This window comes from Vulpes lagopus, chromosome 2 (genome assembly GCF_018345385.1).
Source record: "Vulpes lagopus strain Blue_001 chromosome 2, ASM1834538v1, whole genome shotgun sequence".
NCBI classification, from domain to species: domain Eukaryota; kingdom Metazoa; phylum Chordata; class Mammalia; order Carnivora; family Canidae; genus Vulpes; species Vulpes lagopus.
The window spans coordinates 171,579,493-171,597,562 of NC_054825.1; the positions used below are offsets into that span (position 1 = coordinate 171,579,493).

General features: G+C 47.2%; 3 protein-coding genes across 3 annotated transcripts in view; 2 read left to right on the plus strand and 1 right to left on the minus strand.

Annotated features, from left to right (window-relative positions):
• SIPA1L3 (signal induced proliferation associated 1 like 3) overlaps window positions 1–666 on the minus strand; it is a 234,216-nt gene extending 233,550 nt beyond the window's left edge. Inside the window, exons 1-2 of the mRNA XM_041742388.1 lie at window positions 367–666; window positions 96–270 (exon numbers count right to left, since the gene is read on the minus strand). The gene's annotated coding sequence lies outside the window, so the exon portion shown is untranslated. The remainder of the gene's footprint in view (window positions 1–95; window positions 271–366) is intronic.
• Window positions 667–706: 40 nt separating this feature from the next.
• Window positions 707–1,802, plus strand: LOC121479138. Its single transcript, XM_041734666.1, has 2 exons — window positions 707–1,012; window positions 1,156–1,802. The coding sequence occupies exons 1-2, from the start codon at window positions 707–709 to the stop codon at window positions 1,456–1,458; spliced, it is 609 nt and encodes a 202-aa protein (XP_041590600.1). The 3' UTR covers window positions 1,459–1,802.
• A 3,591-nt stretch (window positions 1,803–5,393) lies between these two features.
• On the plus strand, window positions 5,394–16,265 carry WDR87 (WD repeat domain 87). The gene is made up of 6 exons (XM_041734670.1): window positions 5,394–5,468; window positions 6,349–6,516; window positions 6,896–9,771; window positions 10,220–10,491; window positions 10,864–14,450; window positions 14,517–16,265. Exons 1-6 carry the CDS (start codon window positions 5,394–5,396, stop codon window positions 16,263–16,265), a joined length of 8,727 nt encoding a protein of 2,908 aa, XP_041590604.1.
• The last annotated feature ends 1,805 nt before the right edge of the window (window positions 16,266–18,070 follow it).

The window sequence follows — 18,070 nt, forward strand, 5'->3', positions numbered from 1 at the left end:
GGGTCTCCAGCCCGCGCTGACCTCGGGGTCCGAGTGGACATCGATTCCCGCCGCCACCCTTGCGTGAGGCCGCCCCTGCACCCGAAGCCACATACCTGGGCGTCCTAGCTGCCCGCCCCGCGGGCCCCACGAACCCGGCGTCCGGCCCCGCGCTGTTCGCTGGAGACGCCGCCAGCTCCAGTGGCCCGAGTGACTTCCAGGCTGCCCACTTCCAAGCCGCTTCGCGCGAAGCCTCCTGGGAACTGTAGTTTCGCCCTAGGCGGCAGCAAACTGGAAAAAAAAAAAAAAAAAAAAAGGCCTGACGCGCAGGTACTGCCGGGAGCAGTAGGCGCAGCCCCGCACCGCCTTCTGGGAATGGTAGTCCACCTGTCGCCTCGCTGCCGCTCCAGTCTCCAGAGCACTTCCGCAGCCCCGAGGGGCGTGAGGGATGGAGGCGTGTCTTCTGCAGACTCCAGCCCGGTAGCCGAGCTCTTGGCTCCGCGAGGGCGGTTTTTCCCTTTCTCCCAGTCCTGTCCGCCTCCAACCTTCCTCCGGCTGACTCACCAGCCCTTCTCCGCCGGGCGCGAGGCACTTACCCCGAGGGCGCGAGCCTCGGGAGAGGCGGGGACAGCGGAGCTGTGCGCTAGACCCCCAACGGAGGGGAGCGGCAGAGGAGGGCGTCTTTGCGCGCTCGCGCACGCGCGCTCGCTGGCCAACACGGGCCTAAATGCCGCGGGCCCCCGCGGGGAGACTTTTTTTTTCCCATTCGAACGCGCGCGCGCGCGCGGAATCGCGCTCTGGGCTGCTTCCTACCGGGCACGCGCCAGTGCGCACGCGCGCTCCCTCCCTTCGCCTCGGTCACTCTGCGCCGCGCGGGGCTGGGGGGCCAACCGCTCCGTCCGCGGAGTCTTCCCGCAGCATCCCCAAGGTCGCTAGCCAGGCGCTCCTTCTAGGTCTGCTCCTTCACATAGGAGCTCTCGGGTGTCGCCACACACGCCGTACCCGTCCCTTGTCGGGATTCCTGTCGTCGCAGGTAACAGGCATGGATGGCCCCAGCCTTGAAGAGGCGGGCGCGCCCTCCCTGCCCACGCCGAGGGCCGGGCGGCCGAGTGTGTAGGGGCCTCGGGTGTGGTGGCCTCACCGGCCCCGGCAGCTCCAGAGCTCTTGCTTCCACAGGAGCCTCAGGACCACCACCCAGAAGGCTGCCCGGAGGCCCTGTTAGCCACTCTCCGGCTGATCACACGTTCTGAGGGTGTCTACTGCTTGTTGAGTACCGACCGCCTGGGAATTGTGTTCAGATTTAGTCCACCTACTGACATAATCGAATCCGAACCTTTAAAAAAAAAAAAAAAGATGTTAACCACTCCAACTCCATTGGGATTAAAGAGGAAATCGGCTCAAGTGCAAGGTCCTCTATCAAGAAAATCCACTCAATACCACTCCCACTTCATTCATTCTTCCAAGAAGATGCTCCGTTAAGACTTGAAGCTGGGAAATACATATTCTTCCTGGGAGAGGGCAGAGGGTCATTCATTCAACAGAAATGTGTTAAGCGCTTACTTCCTGCCAGGTTGGGTGATTATGGGGACACCAGGAAGTCAGGACAAACTGGGTTCCTAAACGGAGGGAGCTAAGTCCAGTGGGGTTATCAGACCACTCCCAGACAGGGACTATCTTAAACAGGAGTATCCAACAGAATTATAATGCAACCACATATGCCATTTTCATTATTACATTAAAAAATTAAAGAAACGGGTGAAATCAATTTTAATATTTTATTTAACCCAATATATCCAAAGTAGTTATGTTTACATTGCTTCAATTTTAAAATTTCATTTAAAATGAAATAAAATTAAAACCGAGGCATTAACAAAGATACTCATTTGTGGTGTGGGCTGTCGTGGCAAAAGGTTGGAAACTGCCCAATGTCCATTAATTATTAAGTTTGGATAAATAAATGATCAATACCATGCTGCTGGCAACTGCTGAAAAATGAGAACAAGCTAAATGTATTAATATGAGTTAATCTCTATGATATATTAGGTGAGAGAGAACACTGCAGAACAGTATATATAGTGCATTACCATTTGAAGGATCCCTTTTACATATATGCTTGAGTATGTACAGAACACCTGTAGAAAGACACAGCGAGGGCTATCTTTGTGAAGGGCAAGCAGGGATAGGTTCTCTTGTGTGACTTTTTCATTATACGCTCCTTGGTTATCTTTTGAATATTTTTTACCATGTCCATTTAAAAAAGTTGTTTAAATGGAGGATGCTAGCTAAGTCATAGAATCAGATAAGAATTAAATGAAACAAAGATGCCTGGGTGACTCAGCGGTTGAGCCCAGGGCTCAAGGTGTAATCCTGGGGTTCTGGGATCGAGTCCCACATCGGGCTCCCTGCATGGAGCCTGCTTCTCCCTCTGCCTGTGTCTCTGCCTCTCTCTCTTTGTCTCTCATGAATAAATAGATAAAATCTTTAAAAAAAAAAAAAAAAAGAATTAAATGAAACAATATATTTAAAATGCCTAATCAGTTCCCAAGATTGCCTCTGGCATTACAGCCCCCCTGACTAATTAGGCCCTTCTGATGCCAGTTCTCTGTAACCTTGTCCTATAATGTGAGAGCCGCCTATGAGGCCATGGGGTTCATGCAGGACATATCTCAATGTGTGGAGCACACATCACCCTCCTTCTGGGTGGCCAAGTCTCCCTGTTATATGTACTCACAGGGCTTTGTTCCTTTCCTTCTTAAAAGCAAATCAATAGCATAATCTGTTTTAACCTTGAGAAGATTAAAAGTTGCAGAAAAGTTCAAATAATATAACCCATCACTCAGAATTTCTCATTGTAATCAATTTTATGACTACTCTTTGATGTCTGCCTTCCCTGCTGAACTATAAGCTCTATGGAGCAAGAACTGTATGCCCTCCGGGTCATACACCTAGCCACACAGTGACCCTAAGGGAGCCCAGGAGCCCAAGAGTCTCATGGAGTGCAGTGCCCCCTAGAGCCAATTCTCTTTATTACAAAGGCAGGACTTGCTGGAATCTGGCCTTCCATCTCATCACATTGGAGAGTGCAGCTAAGAAAAGGATGTAGTGCAGTGCCCAGTCATAGACCTGGTTGGCCTCCATAGTCAATAGGACATACCAAACCTTGGCCCCAAATACTAACTCCCCTAAATGGACTGCAGGGTTTGAATTCTCCCATTAGATCATCTTTGGGTTATCAAGATATTGAAAAGTCAAGACTATTGGAATTAAGGCATCTGGAGCTCACTTCAGCTTTTAGGGACAGATAATGGGATTAGGGAGTCAAATGTGAGGAAACTTTAGGAGATAGGTTTCCTCTGAGGGTGACCTGAGGAAGCTAGTATATAGAGAATGAGAGAATGGCAAAAAAATAAATAAATAAATAAATAAATAAACAGAGGCTTGGGGTTTGAAGACCTTCTTTCTTACTAACTCTGAAGGAATGTGCCCCCAAAGGATCCTTCCTAACCGCTTACTTTTTGCAGGCTAGCCAAGAGAATGTTGGATCTAGAGGAGATGTTAGAAACAATGCAAACTGATGGCAGTGACCGCAAATGTGTTACAAATGACTACTCTCTGAGCAGCTCTGGGGCCTCAAGGAGGAGCCAGTGGGGTAAATGTGAGCTGAAGGGCCTGGCCCACTGGGCCATCCACTAATGTGCAAGATTGGAATGAAGCAGCTCACAGTGCTGGCCTAGGGTCTCACCCTAGCAGGAGCTACTTCAAACCCAAAGTTGTTCATCAGTTTTCCTTCATCTGGCAGGCACAAGGATGGCCTCCATTGCCCTCTGCTTGCGTGTATGAACCTGACAATGATGTCTTATCTTGAATCTTCCGTGAGCCTGACTCCTTTCCCCTGATCAATTCCTAAATTTTATGCAAATACTTGCTTCGAATTCTTTGAGCAGAAAGTGATGGAATTTTGGAAGGTGATCACCTCTATACACGAACATTTGCTGCTACTTCCTAATCAGCCCAAGTCTCTGGGTAACAGAGGCTGGCTTAGCATGCGAGGGTGGGTCGCTGACCTACCTCAGGAAGTCAGCCACTGATCTGAACTCCAATTACTCAGTATGGTTCTCGATTGAGTGCTTTAAGATGGAGAGATGTAAATGACTGGGCCTCGTCAAAGTTACCATTCAGTATCTGGTGTGGAGCCAATAATTCATTTAACAAGCTCCATGCTGCCAGGTCTCACCTAGCAGAGCTACTTCAAACCAAGTTGGTCACAGTTTTCCTCATCTGCAGCACAGGATGCCTCATTGCCGTGGCAGACTATAAATTATCATGTTCCAGAGCAACTGAAAAGTACAAAGAATGGGTTGGAAAGATAAATAATTGTCTGAGAACCAAACCAGCCTAAAAACAGCGGGAATCACTGTTTGTTGTTTCAGAGTATACTTAAAAAGGAATTCACAGGAATTATCCTATTTGATCTTTGCAACAATCCTTTGAAGCAGGCAAGGCTGGCAAACATTTTACAAATAAAGAACACAAGCCCATCATCAGACCAGGAATGCCCCCTGACAGAGGGGGGCTTATAAAAGCAGCATTCCCAACCCAAGAAGGAAAAGTAGAGGTTTGTCTTCATGAAGGCCAAGGAGAAGGAAAGGGGGAAGAGGATGATGAACAGCCGATGCATCATGTGTAGGATAGCTACTTGATTCCACAAGCCTGGGCAAAGCCAGAGGGCTAAATCCTTTCTCCAGTAGTACAAGGTGGGGTCTGACTCTTAGTCCTAGAGCCCCTCTCATTTCAATTTCCTATTTCAGTAGTCAGACATGAATGTCCATAGAATCACCTAGGGGACTTGTTAGAAGTGAAGGCCTGTGGGTCCCACCGCCATGGTTCTGTGTCAGTAGGTCTAGGACAGAACCTAGGGATTTGTATTTTAGGAAAGACTCTTTCCCTAGGAATCCTGGTACATGATGTCCAGAGACCACTCTCTGGGAACTCCAAGCCCTTGCAAATGCTCTCCTGACACACCACCAGTAGCAAAGAAATGCTATTTGTTTGTGACAGTATTCCTTTCTAGACCCCCTCCCTGCTTCCTTCACCCATAATATCCTGTGGGGTTATGACAGCCAGTGTTAAGATTCAATCCTCAACTCTTTTATTCGCCCTCCCCAAGCCTCAATTTCCTCATCTATAAAATGGGGTTATACCTACCTCACTGGGCCTCAGTGAGAATTAAATGAGAATGTGTGTCTTGTGTTAGTTCCTGACGTTCAAAAAAGTGTTCCATACACAAGAGTTCATGGATCTTGACTCCTGAGTCCTAATTCCTCAAAGAGTAGTAATGGCTAAGCTCGTCTCTTTTGGATTCCCACAGGTTTTTAAGCAACGGTCCTGAGGAGGACCAGGGAATAATCAATGTGATGTCTTCCACGAGACTCATTCCCCTGTGGAAGGATTTTAAATATCTCATAAATGACATCATACATAAAAGCAAGGTAATATATATGTAGGACATAAACATGTTATTGGCCTCTATCTATCTTGATAGTTATGAGCGCTTCAGAGGAGCATAGGTTTTCCAGGGATACAGGAAGCAGGCACAGTAGACTATAAGACACTTGTCACCTTAGTAGGAAGTGGGCCATCCATTTTCAAATGAATGGCCTAAGGAATCTCTTGTGAGTACATTTTGATAGTGGAAGGTGAACACTTTTGAGCATTGTCAGAGGAGCCAACCTTTTGGGGAGAGATATTTTTCTAAAAGAGAAGGGAGAAGGCACCGACAGGACATCTGCCAACCTCAGTTTCACTCTGGTTTGCTCTGTGTAAACCATCCCAGGTACGTGTGTCCTAGCACCTGCTCTATCACTGCGGAATAATACATACTGCATATAAATTATCTTCCTCTGTCAAGTTTAAAGGCCAGGTAGGGTGTTAAAGTCTTAACTTTGTGCACATTTAAGTGTTAAAGACTTTAAAGTGGCACTGAATTTTGTCACGCTCTGTTACAGTGCATGTAGGTCTGCGGTGGCGCACTTGCCTGGGTAATGTGCAAAATGTGTCTTTTATGACCTATGTACCTTGTAGAGATAGAGGGGGGAGTGTTAGTGAACCGGCATGTTGAGAAGAATATCTGTTTTCCCACACTGTGAAATTTGCCCATTTAGGCCCTGTAGCAGTTTGGTTCTCTCTTGTGTTGGGCATGTGTTACTTGCTTGTGAGGTGTTAGTATCCTACAAGTGATAAGTTGTGCGTGTGTGGGTATAACAGGCATGAGGCATGACCTGAGGAAATGCTTCAGTTGTGACTTGTGTGAGAATATATTTAGCACACGTGTGTCCTGGTCTCTTTGTTTCATGCCATGCCTCTCTCCAGGAAACGTCAGAAGACCCAAAGAATGAGGTGGTTGTGCTGAGCGACCAGTCCCAGATACTGTTCAGAGAGTCTCGCCATCCTCAAAACATGCCGCTTATATGCCATTACTTCAGTGAGGCCAACTTCTTTGCCTCCCTCTCTTGGGTGACAAGCTCCAAAGAAATACAGGTAAAACTGCCGAGCCTTTCTTCTCCTTCTTAGCTCATTCGACAGGGGGCTGTGCCCACTTAAGCTCTCACCCAACTGACAAAGGGAAATCTACCTCTTGAATGAGAATTGCCTAGATCTAGGGTTCTCTCTCCTCACTTCTCCCAATTACAGTCTCTCCCTGAATAGATTTTTTGGGTCCCCTAAAGTAGGTCAACGTTAGAGAAAGGGTCGCAGGCTTCCTGCTTCTACAGATTTCCAATTCCCATAACCAAGGGGTAAAAACACTTGAGAGCCTTCCAAGTCCTCTTCAGCACAAGCACAGAGGAAAATAGCTGAATATTTTGCCCTTCCCCCTTCTACTAACTTTTTTAGGCATTGTCCATCTTATTTTTTGTAGGCCGTAGTATGGATGAAGAGCAAATCTGAGGACCTGGTCGAGAAGAGAACATTCTCCATGAGTGAACGACTGCCGCCCATACAATCCATGGTCCACACAGGTTCCTTTCATATCCTCGTAGTCTACTGTGGTGACCTGCTCCTGCGGCTCTTTGGGGACCACTTTTGGTCATTCAAACCCCTGGGTATAGTGCCCTGTCACTTCAACATCAACTGCCTCTGCTATGACCCGGAAATGAAAATGCTTCTGTCGGGCATCCTGGGGGCAGTAGTCACCTGGAGCATCGAGAGGAGTGGCAAGGGCCTCCAGATAGCCTACACGGTTCCCATGCCTGGTGACGAACTTGTCCAGGACATCAGGCTGAACGGCCCCAATGGCTCTCTGCTAGCACTGTGCGAGACAGTGGTGAGGGTCCTTGAGCGCCAAGGCCAAGGCCAGCTTGGAGAGGTTCAGAGGTTCACTTCCACCACCAGTGGCTCCTCTATCACCTGCTGCTTCACCTGTTTTGACCAGGACTTCCTCTATGCCGGAAATAAGACTGGGGAAATCCAAGTATGGGGCCTCACGCGGGGAAACTACCTCCACAGTTTCAAGGCGCATGTGTCAACGGTGATCTGTATCCGCAGCCGGCCAGAGGCCCACACCCTGCTAACAGCTGGCAAGGAAGGCTTAATCAAGGAGTGGAGCCTGACCTCGGGGAACCTGCTGCGGCGGCTAGAACTTGATGAGGAACTGTACGGGCTCCAGTTTATTGACAACACGATGTTCTTCTGCCAGACTACCCATACTTTCTCCTTGCGCCGTCTGCCTTGCTTCTATAGCCTCTTCAACGTCCTCAGCTCTGCTGCCCAGCAGCTGCGTCGGGTCCGCTGTGGTGATAACTGGTTCCGGATCCTGTGCACTACCGCAGATGGCTTATTGCACTTTGTGTCCCCACTAACTGGGGATCTTCTGGTTCTTACCTGGCCCTTCTCGATCCTGGACCAGGCTGTGGATTGGGCTTACGACCCAGAAAAAGAGGAGCTCTTTGTAGCGATAGGCAATGCAGAGGTGCTGGTGTTTGACGCGACCCGCTGCCCTTGCCCAGCCAAGTATCTCTTGTGCACCTCACCGGATTCTCAAGACTGGGTGCAATGCCTGGCTTATGGGGATTTTCACCTGGGTCGGGGTCTACAGGGACTCATGTTCTCTGGACACCAGAGTGGTATGGTAAGAGTGCTTTCCCAGCACCACTGTGCCCGAATAGAGAAATTCATACACTTTGGACCTATCCTGGCACTCACTACACTATCTGGAGGGCTTCTTGGTAGCCGAGAAAATGCTTTGCTCTGTTCCTATGGAATGGATAACTACGTGCACCTATCAGAGGCTGTGCTTGAGGGGAGGAAAGTCCATTTGAAACCGCTTGCCAGCATTCTCAGCAGCTGTCACCTAAGACACCTGATACTCTTGCCCAAGTCTGTAGGTGCCATCACGGAGACTAACTGCCTGCGTCTCTGGAAGTTCCATGATTTTCTGTCCTCTGAGTCACAGGAAGGCTCATCATTTATAGAGACATTGCCTCTGCACCAGTGCACCATCACATCCTTTGATGTCTGCCTGTCCTTGAGTCTTTTTGTCACGGGTGGTATTGATGGGTCTGTCCGGGTCTGGAACTTTCATGGTAGACTTGTAGCTATGCTGGACTCATCACTGCACTTTGGCCCACTCTGCTTTGCAAATGACCGGGGTGACTTGCTTGTGACTTTTAACCAGAGTCTTTATCTGGTGTCCTGTCTAAAACTGCTTCACCCAAGCCTGCTGGCTCGCCTTTCCTTTATGAGCATGACAGATGACGTGCTAGAGGCCCCTAAGCCTTTCACACCGAGCTTCTTCTTCTCCTTTGAGACCATGTTTGTGCCCAAGTATATCTACCTTGGAAAAGGGCAACAGGAATTAGTGGGTCTGGAGAAACTTGTCAATAAGCGGGCCATTGCCTTTGACCATACAGTGCCACATGTCATAGAAGAAGATGAGCAGGGGAGCACTGTGTTACTGTCTGCCTTCAGATATGACTCCTTGTATGAAGAAGAAACCAGTCAGACAGATGTGAGCAAACCTCCTCATTACGTGGTTCCTCCCCAACTACAGCTGACTTCTTGGGATGGACTCAACCCTTACCAAATATTGCGATGCTACTTTGGTCATGGGAGGAAATGGCTCTTAGCCCCTGATTGCTACATCCCCAACTCAGTAATTCGTGCCCGTCTTTGGCCAGAGGGTAGTCCAATATACCTACAATGCAACCTGCATTCACCCATGCAGGAGATGGAATGGGACAAGACGCAACAATTCTTCTTCTGGCACAGAAAAGTAAGAGCTCTCAGTGATTTCAAACCATATACACAGGAAAAGGAAGATGAAAGCTTCCTAGAAATGAGAATGTCCAAGGATGTAACCTACAGTGTCCTTACAGACTCAGCAAATCGCAGTTGGCTAGGGAGAAAGATGAGTGAAATAGCTATTAATAGTCTGGTGGAGACAATCCTCTGCATCATGATTCATGCTTCTCCACTGAAGTACCAATGCTGTATTGGTGCATTGGGGCAAATCTTTGCCTCTTACGAAGTGTCTTCATCCTTGCGCTCTGAAACAGCCCATCGTCTACTGGATGATACCACCAATTCCAACCCACTGATCCGAGAGCTAGCCTGGGAAGGGCTAAAGCGTCTAGGAATGATTACTCATCTCTTTGCCATGCCACTGGCCCAAGGACTGATGGACAAGGATGAAAGAGTGAGGAGTAAGGCCCTGAGCCTCATGACTGACACTGGAGTCCACTCTAAGTCCTCACTCCTACACCTGATCCAGAACCGAGAGACCTTCCGGAAGATGCAGTAAGTTCTTTGTGCCTTCTGCAGTTTCTGACTAGCCTCTACTTTTCTTCTCCCTTACCCTTCCTTCACTATCTCTTCACACTTGTCCATTAACTCTTCCTGTCCTTTTTATCTTTCATAGTCTTTTTCCATTCCTAGACCATCCTGACAATCCTGATTGCTCCTTTGTCTCCATTTCTTCTCTTGCTCCTGTCCCCTACCTTTTGAGTTACCCTTTTCATCCTTTTCTCCTACCCCTCTTGTCCCCATACACACCATTCATTGCCACCTGGCTTTCTAGACTTCTTTCTTCTTCGCCATCCTTTACCTTGACATATACTGTCTTTTTTTGGCCACTATGCCAGGCCCCCTTGCCTGTTGCACAGCAGTTCCTTCCTTCTCTTTCTTCTTGTCCTTGATTCACCATGGTCCTTGATTCACCATGGTCTTTCCTCTCTGACTTTCAAAGGCAGGAAATGATTGGAGAGGAATCCCTAGATCATCTGCTGGGGATGCGGGCCACAGATCTCCAAATCCTTCATAATCAAGTGGAACAGCGATTGAATGAAAACCTGACCTTGTCAGAGGGACACAAAAAGCCTGCTTTTTCTTTAGAGGTCTCAAAGACTTCTTCACATTTATCCCTTTCCAAGAAATCTGACAGAATTCCCCAAGAATCTGAAGTTGCCATCAAGCCTGGCAAAGGCCAAAGACGGGGCCGAGCAGGGGGCAAAAAGCACAGTACGTATGGAGTGATCTGGCTCATGCCTAAGGGTCCCTGAGAGGCAACGTAGTTAGGGCTAACACAGGTGAAGAGATATCAACCATGTAGGACTAGAGATAAGTAGACAGATCTTTTCATAGAAAGAAACTTCCTAGGAAGAATCTACCCAAACTCAGGGACACTCCAAGGCTTATCTCCGTAGGATTTGGAAGGGGGGGGGGGGGAGCACTGGAATACAGTAAGGGGAATCCTTTTTTTAAAGGCCTTCCCCCGTTATGTTGCTACTTTTTTTAAATGACAATTCCTCTTAGCTCATACCATTAGTGGGGAAAATGTGATCTAGGCACCCCCATGCCTTCCTTATCTCCATTTCCTGATCTTCCCTGCAGCCCGAAAATTGTGGCGGACCCTGAAGAAGATAAAAGAGACTGGCAAAGAGCCGGGTCCCTTAGAGGGTGAAACTGACCAGAGTGAAGCTGCACCAGTTTTGGTGGAGGATACAGCCGCCCATTCTAGAGTGTCTTCAACCATCAGTTTAGTAAAGATTTCAAAAGATGGTGAACAACCTCCAGAGAAAGACACCTCAAAGGACCATTTTGCATTGACCCTGAAGCTGCTGAGGAAAATACATGACAGAAAAGGCAAGAAAAGAACAGTTCAGAAACCCACAATGAGGGGCAAGAAGAAGACAAAAGAAGTTAAGTTTACAATCAAAGAATCTCTGGCTGCTGTAAAGGAAGAGCCAGTCGTGAAGCAGCTGAAAGCCAAAGGGCGGGGTGCCTCTGGAGCGCCTGGCCGCAAGGCCACCACTGAAGATGGTGCATCATGGCGAGATGATCTATGTCGTCTTATGACCCTGAGAATATCTGGTTCCCAAACAGAAATGTCAGAGGCTCTAAACATGGAGCTAGTGACCATGGCTCAGGAGGTGCTGGCAGATAAGCGGCCCAGTTGGGAACTTTTTCAGGAGATCTGCCCTTTGTTGGAGAAAAAAAGTGAGATTCTGCTTGAGGACATAGACTGGGATGTAGCCTGGCCAGAGGAGAAACCAATTTTTATTCATGAAGGGGCAATTAGAGAAGACATAATGACCGAAAGGGAGGACGAGATACCAGAGGTGCAAGAGCAGGTGCAAGAGGAAACAAGGGACATGCCGTACTTGCAGGAAACCCAGGTGATTCCCAAAAAAGGCAAGAAAAAGAAAGCTATCTTTTTAAAATCTGACGGCCTAACTAAGGGACAACAAATACCAAAGAAAGAAGAGAAGAAATTTAAGAAACCCTTTAAGCAAGAGAGGAAAGAAGTTCAGCAGGAAATAAAAGGAGATAAAAAAGAGAGGAAAGTGAGCAAAGAAGAGAGGGATGTGAGTCAGGCAGTAAAGGAACTGGCCAAACCAAAGGAGGAAGTAGCTAAGCAGGAAGAAAGGCCAGTTACAGATGAGAGGAAGCTGTCCTGGCAGGACTGGAAGAAGTCCTGGGATGAGTGGAAACAGGGCCATGGTGAGACAAAGATATCCTGGGATGAATGGAAGAAAGCTTGGGACAGGAGTAGTCTTGGGGAAGAGGAGAAACCACAAATGGATGAAAAGAAACCACTCTCAGAAGAGGAAAAGCTGGATGAAGACAAGAAGCAGGGATGGGATGAGTGGGCAGAGATCTGGGAAAAGGTAAAAGCCAAGCCCAGTGAGGATGAGGAGAAATTGGCCCTAGAAGGAGAAGAATTGTCTCAGGAACAGGGAGAACAAAAAGAGCCAATGTCAAAAGAGCAGAGACAGATCCAAAAAGAGTATAAACAGGCCTGGGTCGAGAGGAAACGAGCCCAGGCCGAAAGAAAACGAGCCCAAGAAGAAAGGAAGCTGGCACAAGAAGAAGAGAAGCTAGCCCAGGAAGAGAGAAAACTGGCCCAGGAAGAAAGAAAACTGGCCAGGGAATATGGGAAGCTGGCTCAGAGGGACAGGACAATGGTCCAGGCAGAGAGGAAGTTTGTCTACAAAGAGGAAAAACTGGCCCAAAGAGAAGAAAAGCTAAGCCAGGAAGCAGAAAAACTGGCCCAGAGAAAGAAGAAACTGGCTAAGAAATTTGAGGAACTGGCTCAAGAAGAAGAGAAAATAGCAAAGAAAGGAGAGAAGCTGGCTGAGGTAAAAAATATATTGGTCAAGAAGATCGAAAACCTGACCCAAAAGGAGCAAGACCTGGCACTGCAAGAAAAGGAAATAGCCCAGGAATTGGAGGAGCTGACATGGGAAGAGGAGGAACTGGCTCGGAAAGAAGAGGAACTGAATCAGGAATTGAAGGAGCTCGCTGAGGAAGAGGAGCGTCTGGCTCAGGAAGAGAAGACACTGGCCTGGCAAGAGCAGAAACTGATTAAGGAAGAGAAAACACTGGCCCTGGAAGAAGAACTGCTGATCCAGGAAGAGAAGAAACTGGCCGAGGACAAGGAGAAACTGCCTGCGGAAGAGGAAAGGCTGGCCCAGAAAAGGAAGAAACTGATGGAGAACAAGTTAAAACTGGCCCAGGAAAAAGAAAAACTGGCCCAGAGCAAGGAGAAACTCACAAAGAACAAGAATATACTAGCCTGGAGGGAGAAGTCTTTGGCTCAGGAGAAGGAGAATCTGCTTCAGGAGAAAGTGAAATTGGCTCAGAAGAAAGAGAACTTCCTCTGGGTCAAAGAAAACCTCACCCAGAACAGAAATAAATTAGTTCAAGCAAAGGAGAAACTGGACGTGTATAAGAATAAACTTGCTCAGGTAGAGAAGAAGCTGATAGAAGAAAAGGAAAAAGTTTTGCAGAAGAAGCAGAAGCTGGCCGAAGCAGAGAAAAAGCTGACCCAATTAGAGGAGAGTCTGGCCGAGAAGCAGCATAATCTAGCCCAGGAGAAGATGGAAGTAGCTAAGGAGAAGAGGACAGTATTTCAAGAACTAAAACTGCTCAGAGGAGACTGGGACAGCACCAAGGAAGAAAAGGCACTGGGCACAGAAATTAAGAGACTGGCCCAAGAGAAGATAAGGCTGGCTGAGGGAAAGCAAATTCTCTCCACCGGAGAGACTGATGAAACCTTAAAACAGACAAGACTGACTAAGAATGAACTAGAACTAATCAAGAGAAAATTGTCACTAGAGGAGAAGATACTGAGATATGAGGATAGGATATTGGCCACAGAGCAAAGGGACATTGCCAAGGAAAAACTGGAACTTACCAGAGGAGGGAGAGTATACGCCCAGGAAGAGAGGAAGCTAGCAAAAGTAATGAGGAAGTTGGCTAAAGAAAAGGAGGGTGCTGCCAAGCCACAGTCAAAAGTGAGCAGCAAAATCTTAAAGGCACTTCAAGACCTTACCAAAAAAGAAATGAAACTGACTCAGGAGGAAATAGAGTTGACAAAGATGAAGAGGAACTTCTTTGCTAAGGAAAGGAAATTGAGCAAGGAACAAAACAAACTTGATGCCAAAGAGTGGGATTTTTCTGAGGAACAACCAGAAATAAGCAAAGATGAGAAGAAACTGGCTAAGAAACAGAGAAAACTGGCCAAGGAAATGAAAAGAATGATAAAGAAAGAGAAGAAAATAATGGAGAAAGAAAGCAGGTTGGCCAGGCAACAGAGAGAGGTCATACAGGAAGAGGAGGAGGAGGAATTAACAGAGGATGAGGAGGTAATTCCACTGCTGGGACAGAAAAAAGGAAGAAAGCTAAAGACCATGGATATACCACAGAAAGAACTTCCTGGTCATGAGGAAAGCAGAGAGAGCCTTTCTGAAGAAATGGAAAGCTTAGTAGGTGAAGTAGAGCAAGAGAGTTTGTCTGAGGAAGAGGAAGAGGAAGAAGAGGAGGAGGAAGAGGAAGAAGAAGAGGAAGAAAACAAAGGGGAGGTGGTAGAGGAGCAAGGGGAGGTGGTAGAGGAGGAGGAAGAGGAGGGAAAGAAGAGAGAGGCAGAGAAGGAGAAAGAGAAGAAGGAGAAGAAAAAGAAGAAAAAGAAGAAGAAGGTGCAGAAGGGGGAGAAGGAAGAAGGGGAGGAAAAGGAGGAGGGGGAAGAGAAGAAGGAAGGGGAGAAGGAAGAAGGGGAGGAGGAAGAGGAAGTGTTTGAAGAGGAGGAGGAGGAGGAAAGCATCAGTGAGGAAGAGTCAGAAAGTCTGAGTGAGGAAGAGTTGGAAAGTCCGAGTGAGAAAGAAGAGGAGAAAAGATCATGGGAAAAAGAGATCATAAGAAAAGAAAACTTATTTAAGTCACCAGTGGAAAAACAAAAGGACCAAAAAGGAAGAAAAATAATCCCCTCTATTGGAAAAAGAATCCCTGATATCAAAGACACTGCTCTACAGCTGAAAGTTCTGAAAATCCCTTCCAAGAAAGTGATCTCCATAGCTCTGGGCAAGCAAGAGAAGATACTAGTGCCAGTGTCTATGAAACAAGTATCCTGGGAAGACAAGGCCAGAGCACTTGAGACATCCAGGATACTTCCAGAGTCAAGGTTTAGGGATAAACAAGGAGAACTGCTGGAGAAATATAAGCCCAGACCTCTACAACTTTTGGATACAGTTTTGGAGTCCCCAGAGCCAGGCTTAAAGACTCCATATTTATTTCAAATATTGAGGAAGACCATAGAAGCTCACAAACTCCAAGGCAAACCACTAGAGCCCAAGTGGCAGTGGATTTTGCAGCATCATCCATATCTGAAAGGAATGACCGAGGTACAATTACCTGTGCCCCAAATTTGGGACAAGGGTGCTCAGGTAAGACTCTCAGATATCGAGTGGATCCACCATGTCCTAGAACAGATGGAGGCAGGAGAACAGCTTTCTAGGGATAGTTTCCACAGATTGTGCCAGCTTCTCAAAGACCTCACCTCAAAGGGAAACTTAGGTTGGATACATCTGGCTCAACTTAAAGCTATTGTACAGCGTCACAAGCAGGTCCTGGAGTCACGAAGTGCACGGATCTCAAAACCCAGTAAGGAGCCCATGGATCCAAAGTACCTCAAAGTGATCCCACCTATAAAAGGAAAGGAAAAGGAAGGCTGGTTAAAACCTTTGGCTGTCCCCACACCAACGTCCCCATTAGATACGCAACAGATTCTGACCCCAAAGGGTGTAAATTGGCATCTTCTAGGAGAGCCTTACCGGAGTGCACGGGCAGAGCAGGTATCTGCTGCTCTCAAGGAGATGGAGATGCAACACTTCCATCCTGCCACAAGAGACATTTTCACAGGTGCCCATGCCTCTGTGGAAAAACAAACCCTAGCACTGATGTTTCAAAAGGACTTCTGGGTTTTTAAGGACAAAGGCAGGTTTCCCAAATTGCCCAAGCTGGAGAAGAAGGTACAGCCCGTCTCTAAGAAAAAGGAAGAGGTGCCTCTCTGGGAGACATTTGTGGCTCTGTACTATGTCTTGCGGATGTTGCAGCAACGATATGCAAAAGACCATGCTGCTTGGATGGAACAGTTCTACCAACTCATGGACCTGTACCAACTTAAGTCACCTCGAATCCAGAAGCTGCTACAGGAGCTATTACTGAGAGAGGAACCCCAGTCCCAAGAGATCACCTCCATGGAGGCCCTAAATGCCACAGACCTAGCTCCTGGGGAGCGGTTGTTCTATCATCTGTTTTGTAGCGGCTCTCAAAAACCTAAAGGTCCTCTGGAGTTCCAGGAGGTGGTGTCTCTCCCAGGTCAGAATAATGTCCGTACCATGCTTCCCAGGGGCATTGCTCAGTATGGGATCTTAGAACTCGCTTGGAAGAGCCTACCCCAAGCTGATATTCACCTTACCAAGGAAATGCCCCATATTGTTGCCCCCACCCCCTAATTTGAGACTGACTGGAGGTCAGGACTTTTCATTCCCACCTGGAGGAAGGCCTTGTCACCATAATCTAGACCCTTATCTCTAGGACCCACACAGAGGTAGGGCCAGGCCAGAGCCCTTTCCCTACTTAGCTGCAGAAACCAGCTTCCATATGTGGAATAAAGAGGAAGTTCTCATTTGCAGCAGCCCTGTAATGTGTCCCTGTTCCTCGGACATTGCTTCTCCAGAGGAGTGGCCAGGGAGACCATATATATATATATATACTCCTGAGAATGGGAAAACATCCCAAAAGCCAGTGGGTGCTCACACTCTGGAGGTCTTCAGGCAGAAGAATCTTTCCTTTCCTCTTCCTTCCTTGCCTTCCTCCAACGTTCCCTAAAGACTATGGGAAAGAAAGCACCTGGCACAAAAATGAATATTTGGCATGAATATAAGAGGCACTGACATAGTAGAAAGAAAATGGAATTTAGAATCAGAGGACCTGGCATAGTTTTTAGAGGTTCACAGTGGAGGCAGACTCTATTTCCCTGTTCATGCTGATGACTGGAGTCCCAAACAGCAGGTATGGTGGGTGTTGAGGGGACCCTGAGAGTGTCTCATGAGTTACTTCCCTCTACCAATGAAGAAGACAAGGGTTAAAGGGAAGGAGTAGTAAAGTGAAAGAAGTTGGCCCTGCCAGTAACTGTGTTTCTTCCCTGATCTCCTCTCCCCACCATGAAAACTTCAGAGTTGCCTTTCTCCAGGTAAGCTGAGCCTTCTATTAGCTTCTACCAAAGAGCCTGTCTATGCCATTTGCCATCCTTCATCGTGACGTCTCCTTTGTTATTCTATTCCCTTTATCTGAGTTTGGTTTTTTTGGGAGAAGTCACAGATAGAGGGCAAGATAAAATTCTGAAAAGTTGGGAGTCATCTCAGATGCCAAGCAGTATAGGCCTACAATCAAAAAGGATGACTGACCCAACAGTTGGGCAAGGCAACAGAAATAAGGATGGCCCAGTTGGCTCTGCAGCCTTGACTTAAATCATTTCTCCTTTTTGGCCTCTGTCTAGGTCAAAAAAAGAACAGTGCACAAATTACAAAGATCAGGCGTGAAAGAGGCATGAACATCACTAAAGACCCTACAGGCATTAAAAGGATAAGGACTGTATACTATGGATAGCTCTATGCCCATAATTTTGACAATGTAGATGAAATGGACAAATTCCTTAAAACTCCCAGAATACCTAACTCATTTTGCAGGATATCAGTGGGTCCCCCGGTGAAAAACAAACAAGAATCTGTGACAAACAGAACAACGAAGAAAACTAGTCTAGCTGTTGTGGTCCTAGAGTCAGGAATTCTATGGATGGCTCTTCAGAGGAGCCTTAAAACCTTGGTACTGGCTGTGATACTCTAGATATCCTCTTGTCTCTGCCAGAATGGCAGAGAGCAGAACTTGTTTGTATATTCTTTTTTATTTTTTTTAAAAGATTTTATTTATTCATGAGAAAGACACACACACACACAGAGAGAGAGAGAGAGAGAGAGAGAGAGAGAGAGAGAGAGAGAGAGAGAGAGAGAGAGAGAGAGAGGCAAAGACACAGGCATAGGGAGAATCAGGCTTCCGGCAAGGAGCCCGATGTGGGACTCAATCCCAGATCCTGAGATCACGCCCTGAGCGGAAGGCAGACACTCAACCACTGAGCCACCCAGGCATCCCTTTATTCTTTTTTACTATAAAAAATTTCAATCACAAAAGTAGAACAGTATTAAAACAAACCTCCAGATCCCCATCTCCTAGATTTAATTGTAAACATCTTCCAAAAATT

Coding starts and splice junctions, on each gene's coding strand:
- LOC121479138 (XM_041734666.1), top strand. CDS start 707: ATGCCGCGGGCCCCCGCGGGGAGACTTTTTTTTTCCCATTCGAACGCG. Junction 1,013..1,155: donor CGGGATTCCTGTCGTCGCAG/GTAACAGGCATG, acceptor TTGCTTCCACAG/GAGCCTCAGGACCACCACCC.
- WDR87 (XM_041734670.1), top strand. CDS start 5,394: ATGTCTTCCACGAGACTCATTCCCCTGTGGAAGGATTTTAAATATCTC. Junction 6,517..6,895: donor CAAGCTCCAAAGAAATACAG/GTAAAACTGCCG, acceptor TATTTTTTGTAG/GCCGTAGTATGGATGAAGAG. Junction 14,451..14,516: donor AGAAGAAAAAGAAGAAGAAG/GTGCAGAAGGGG, acceptor AAGGAAGGGGAG/AAGGAAGAAGGGGAGGAGGA.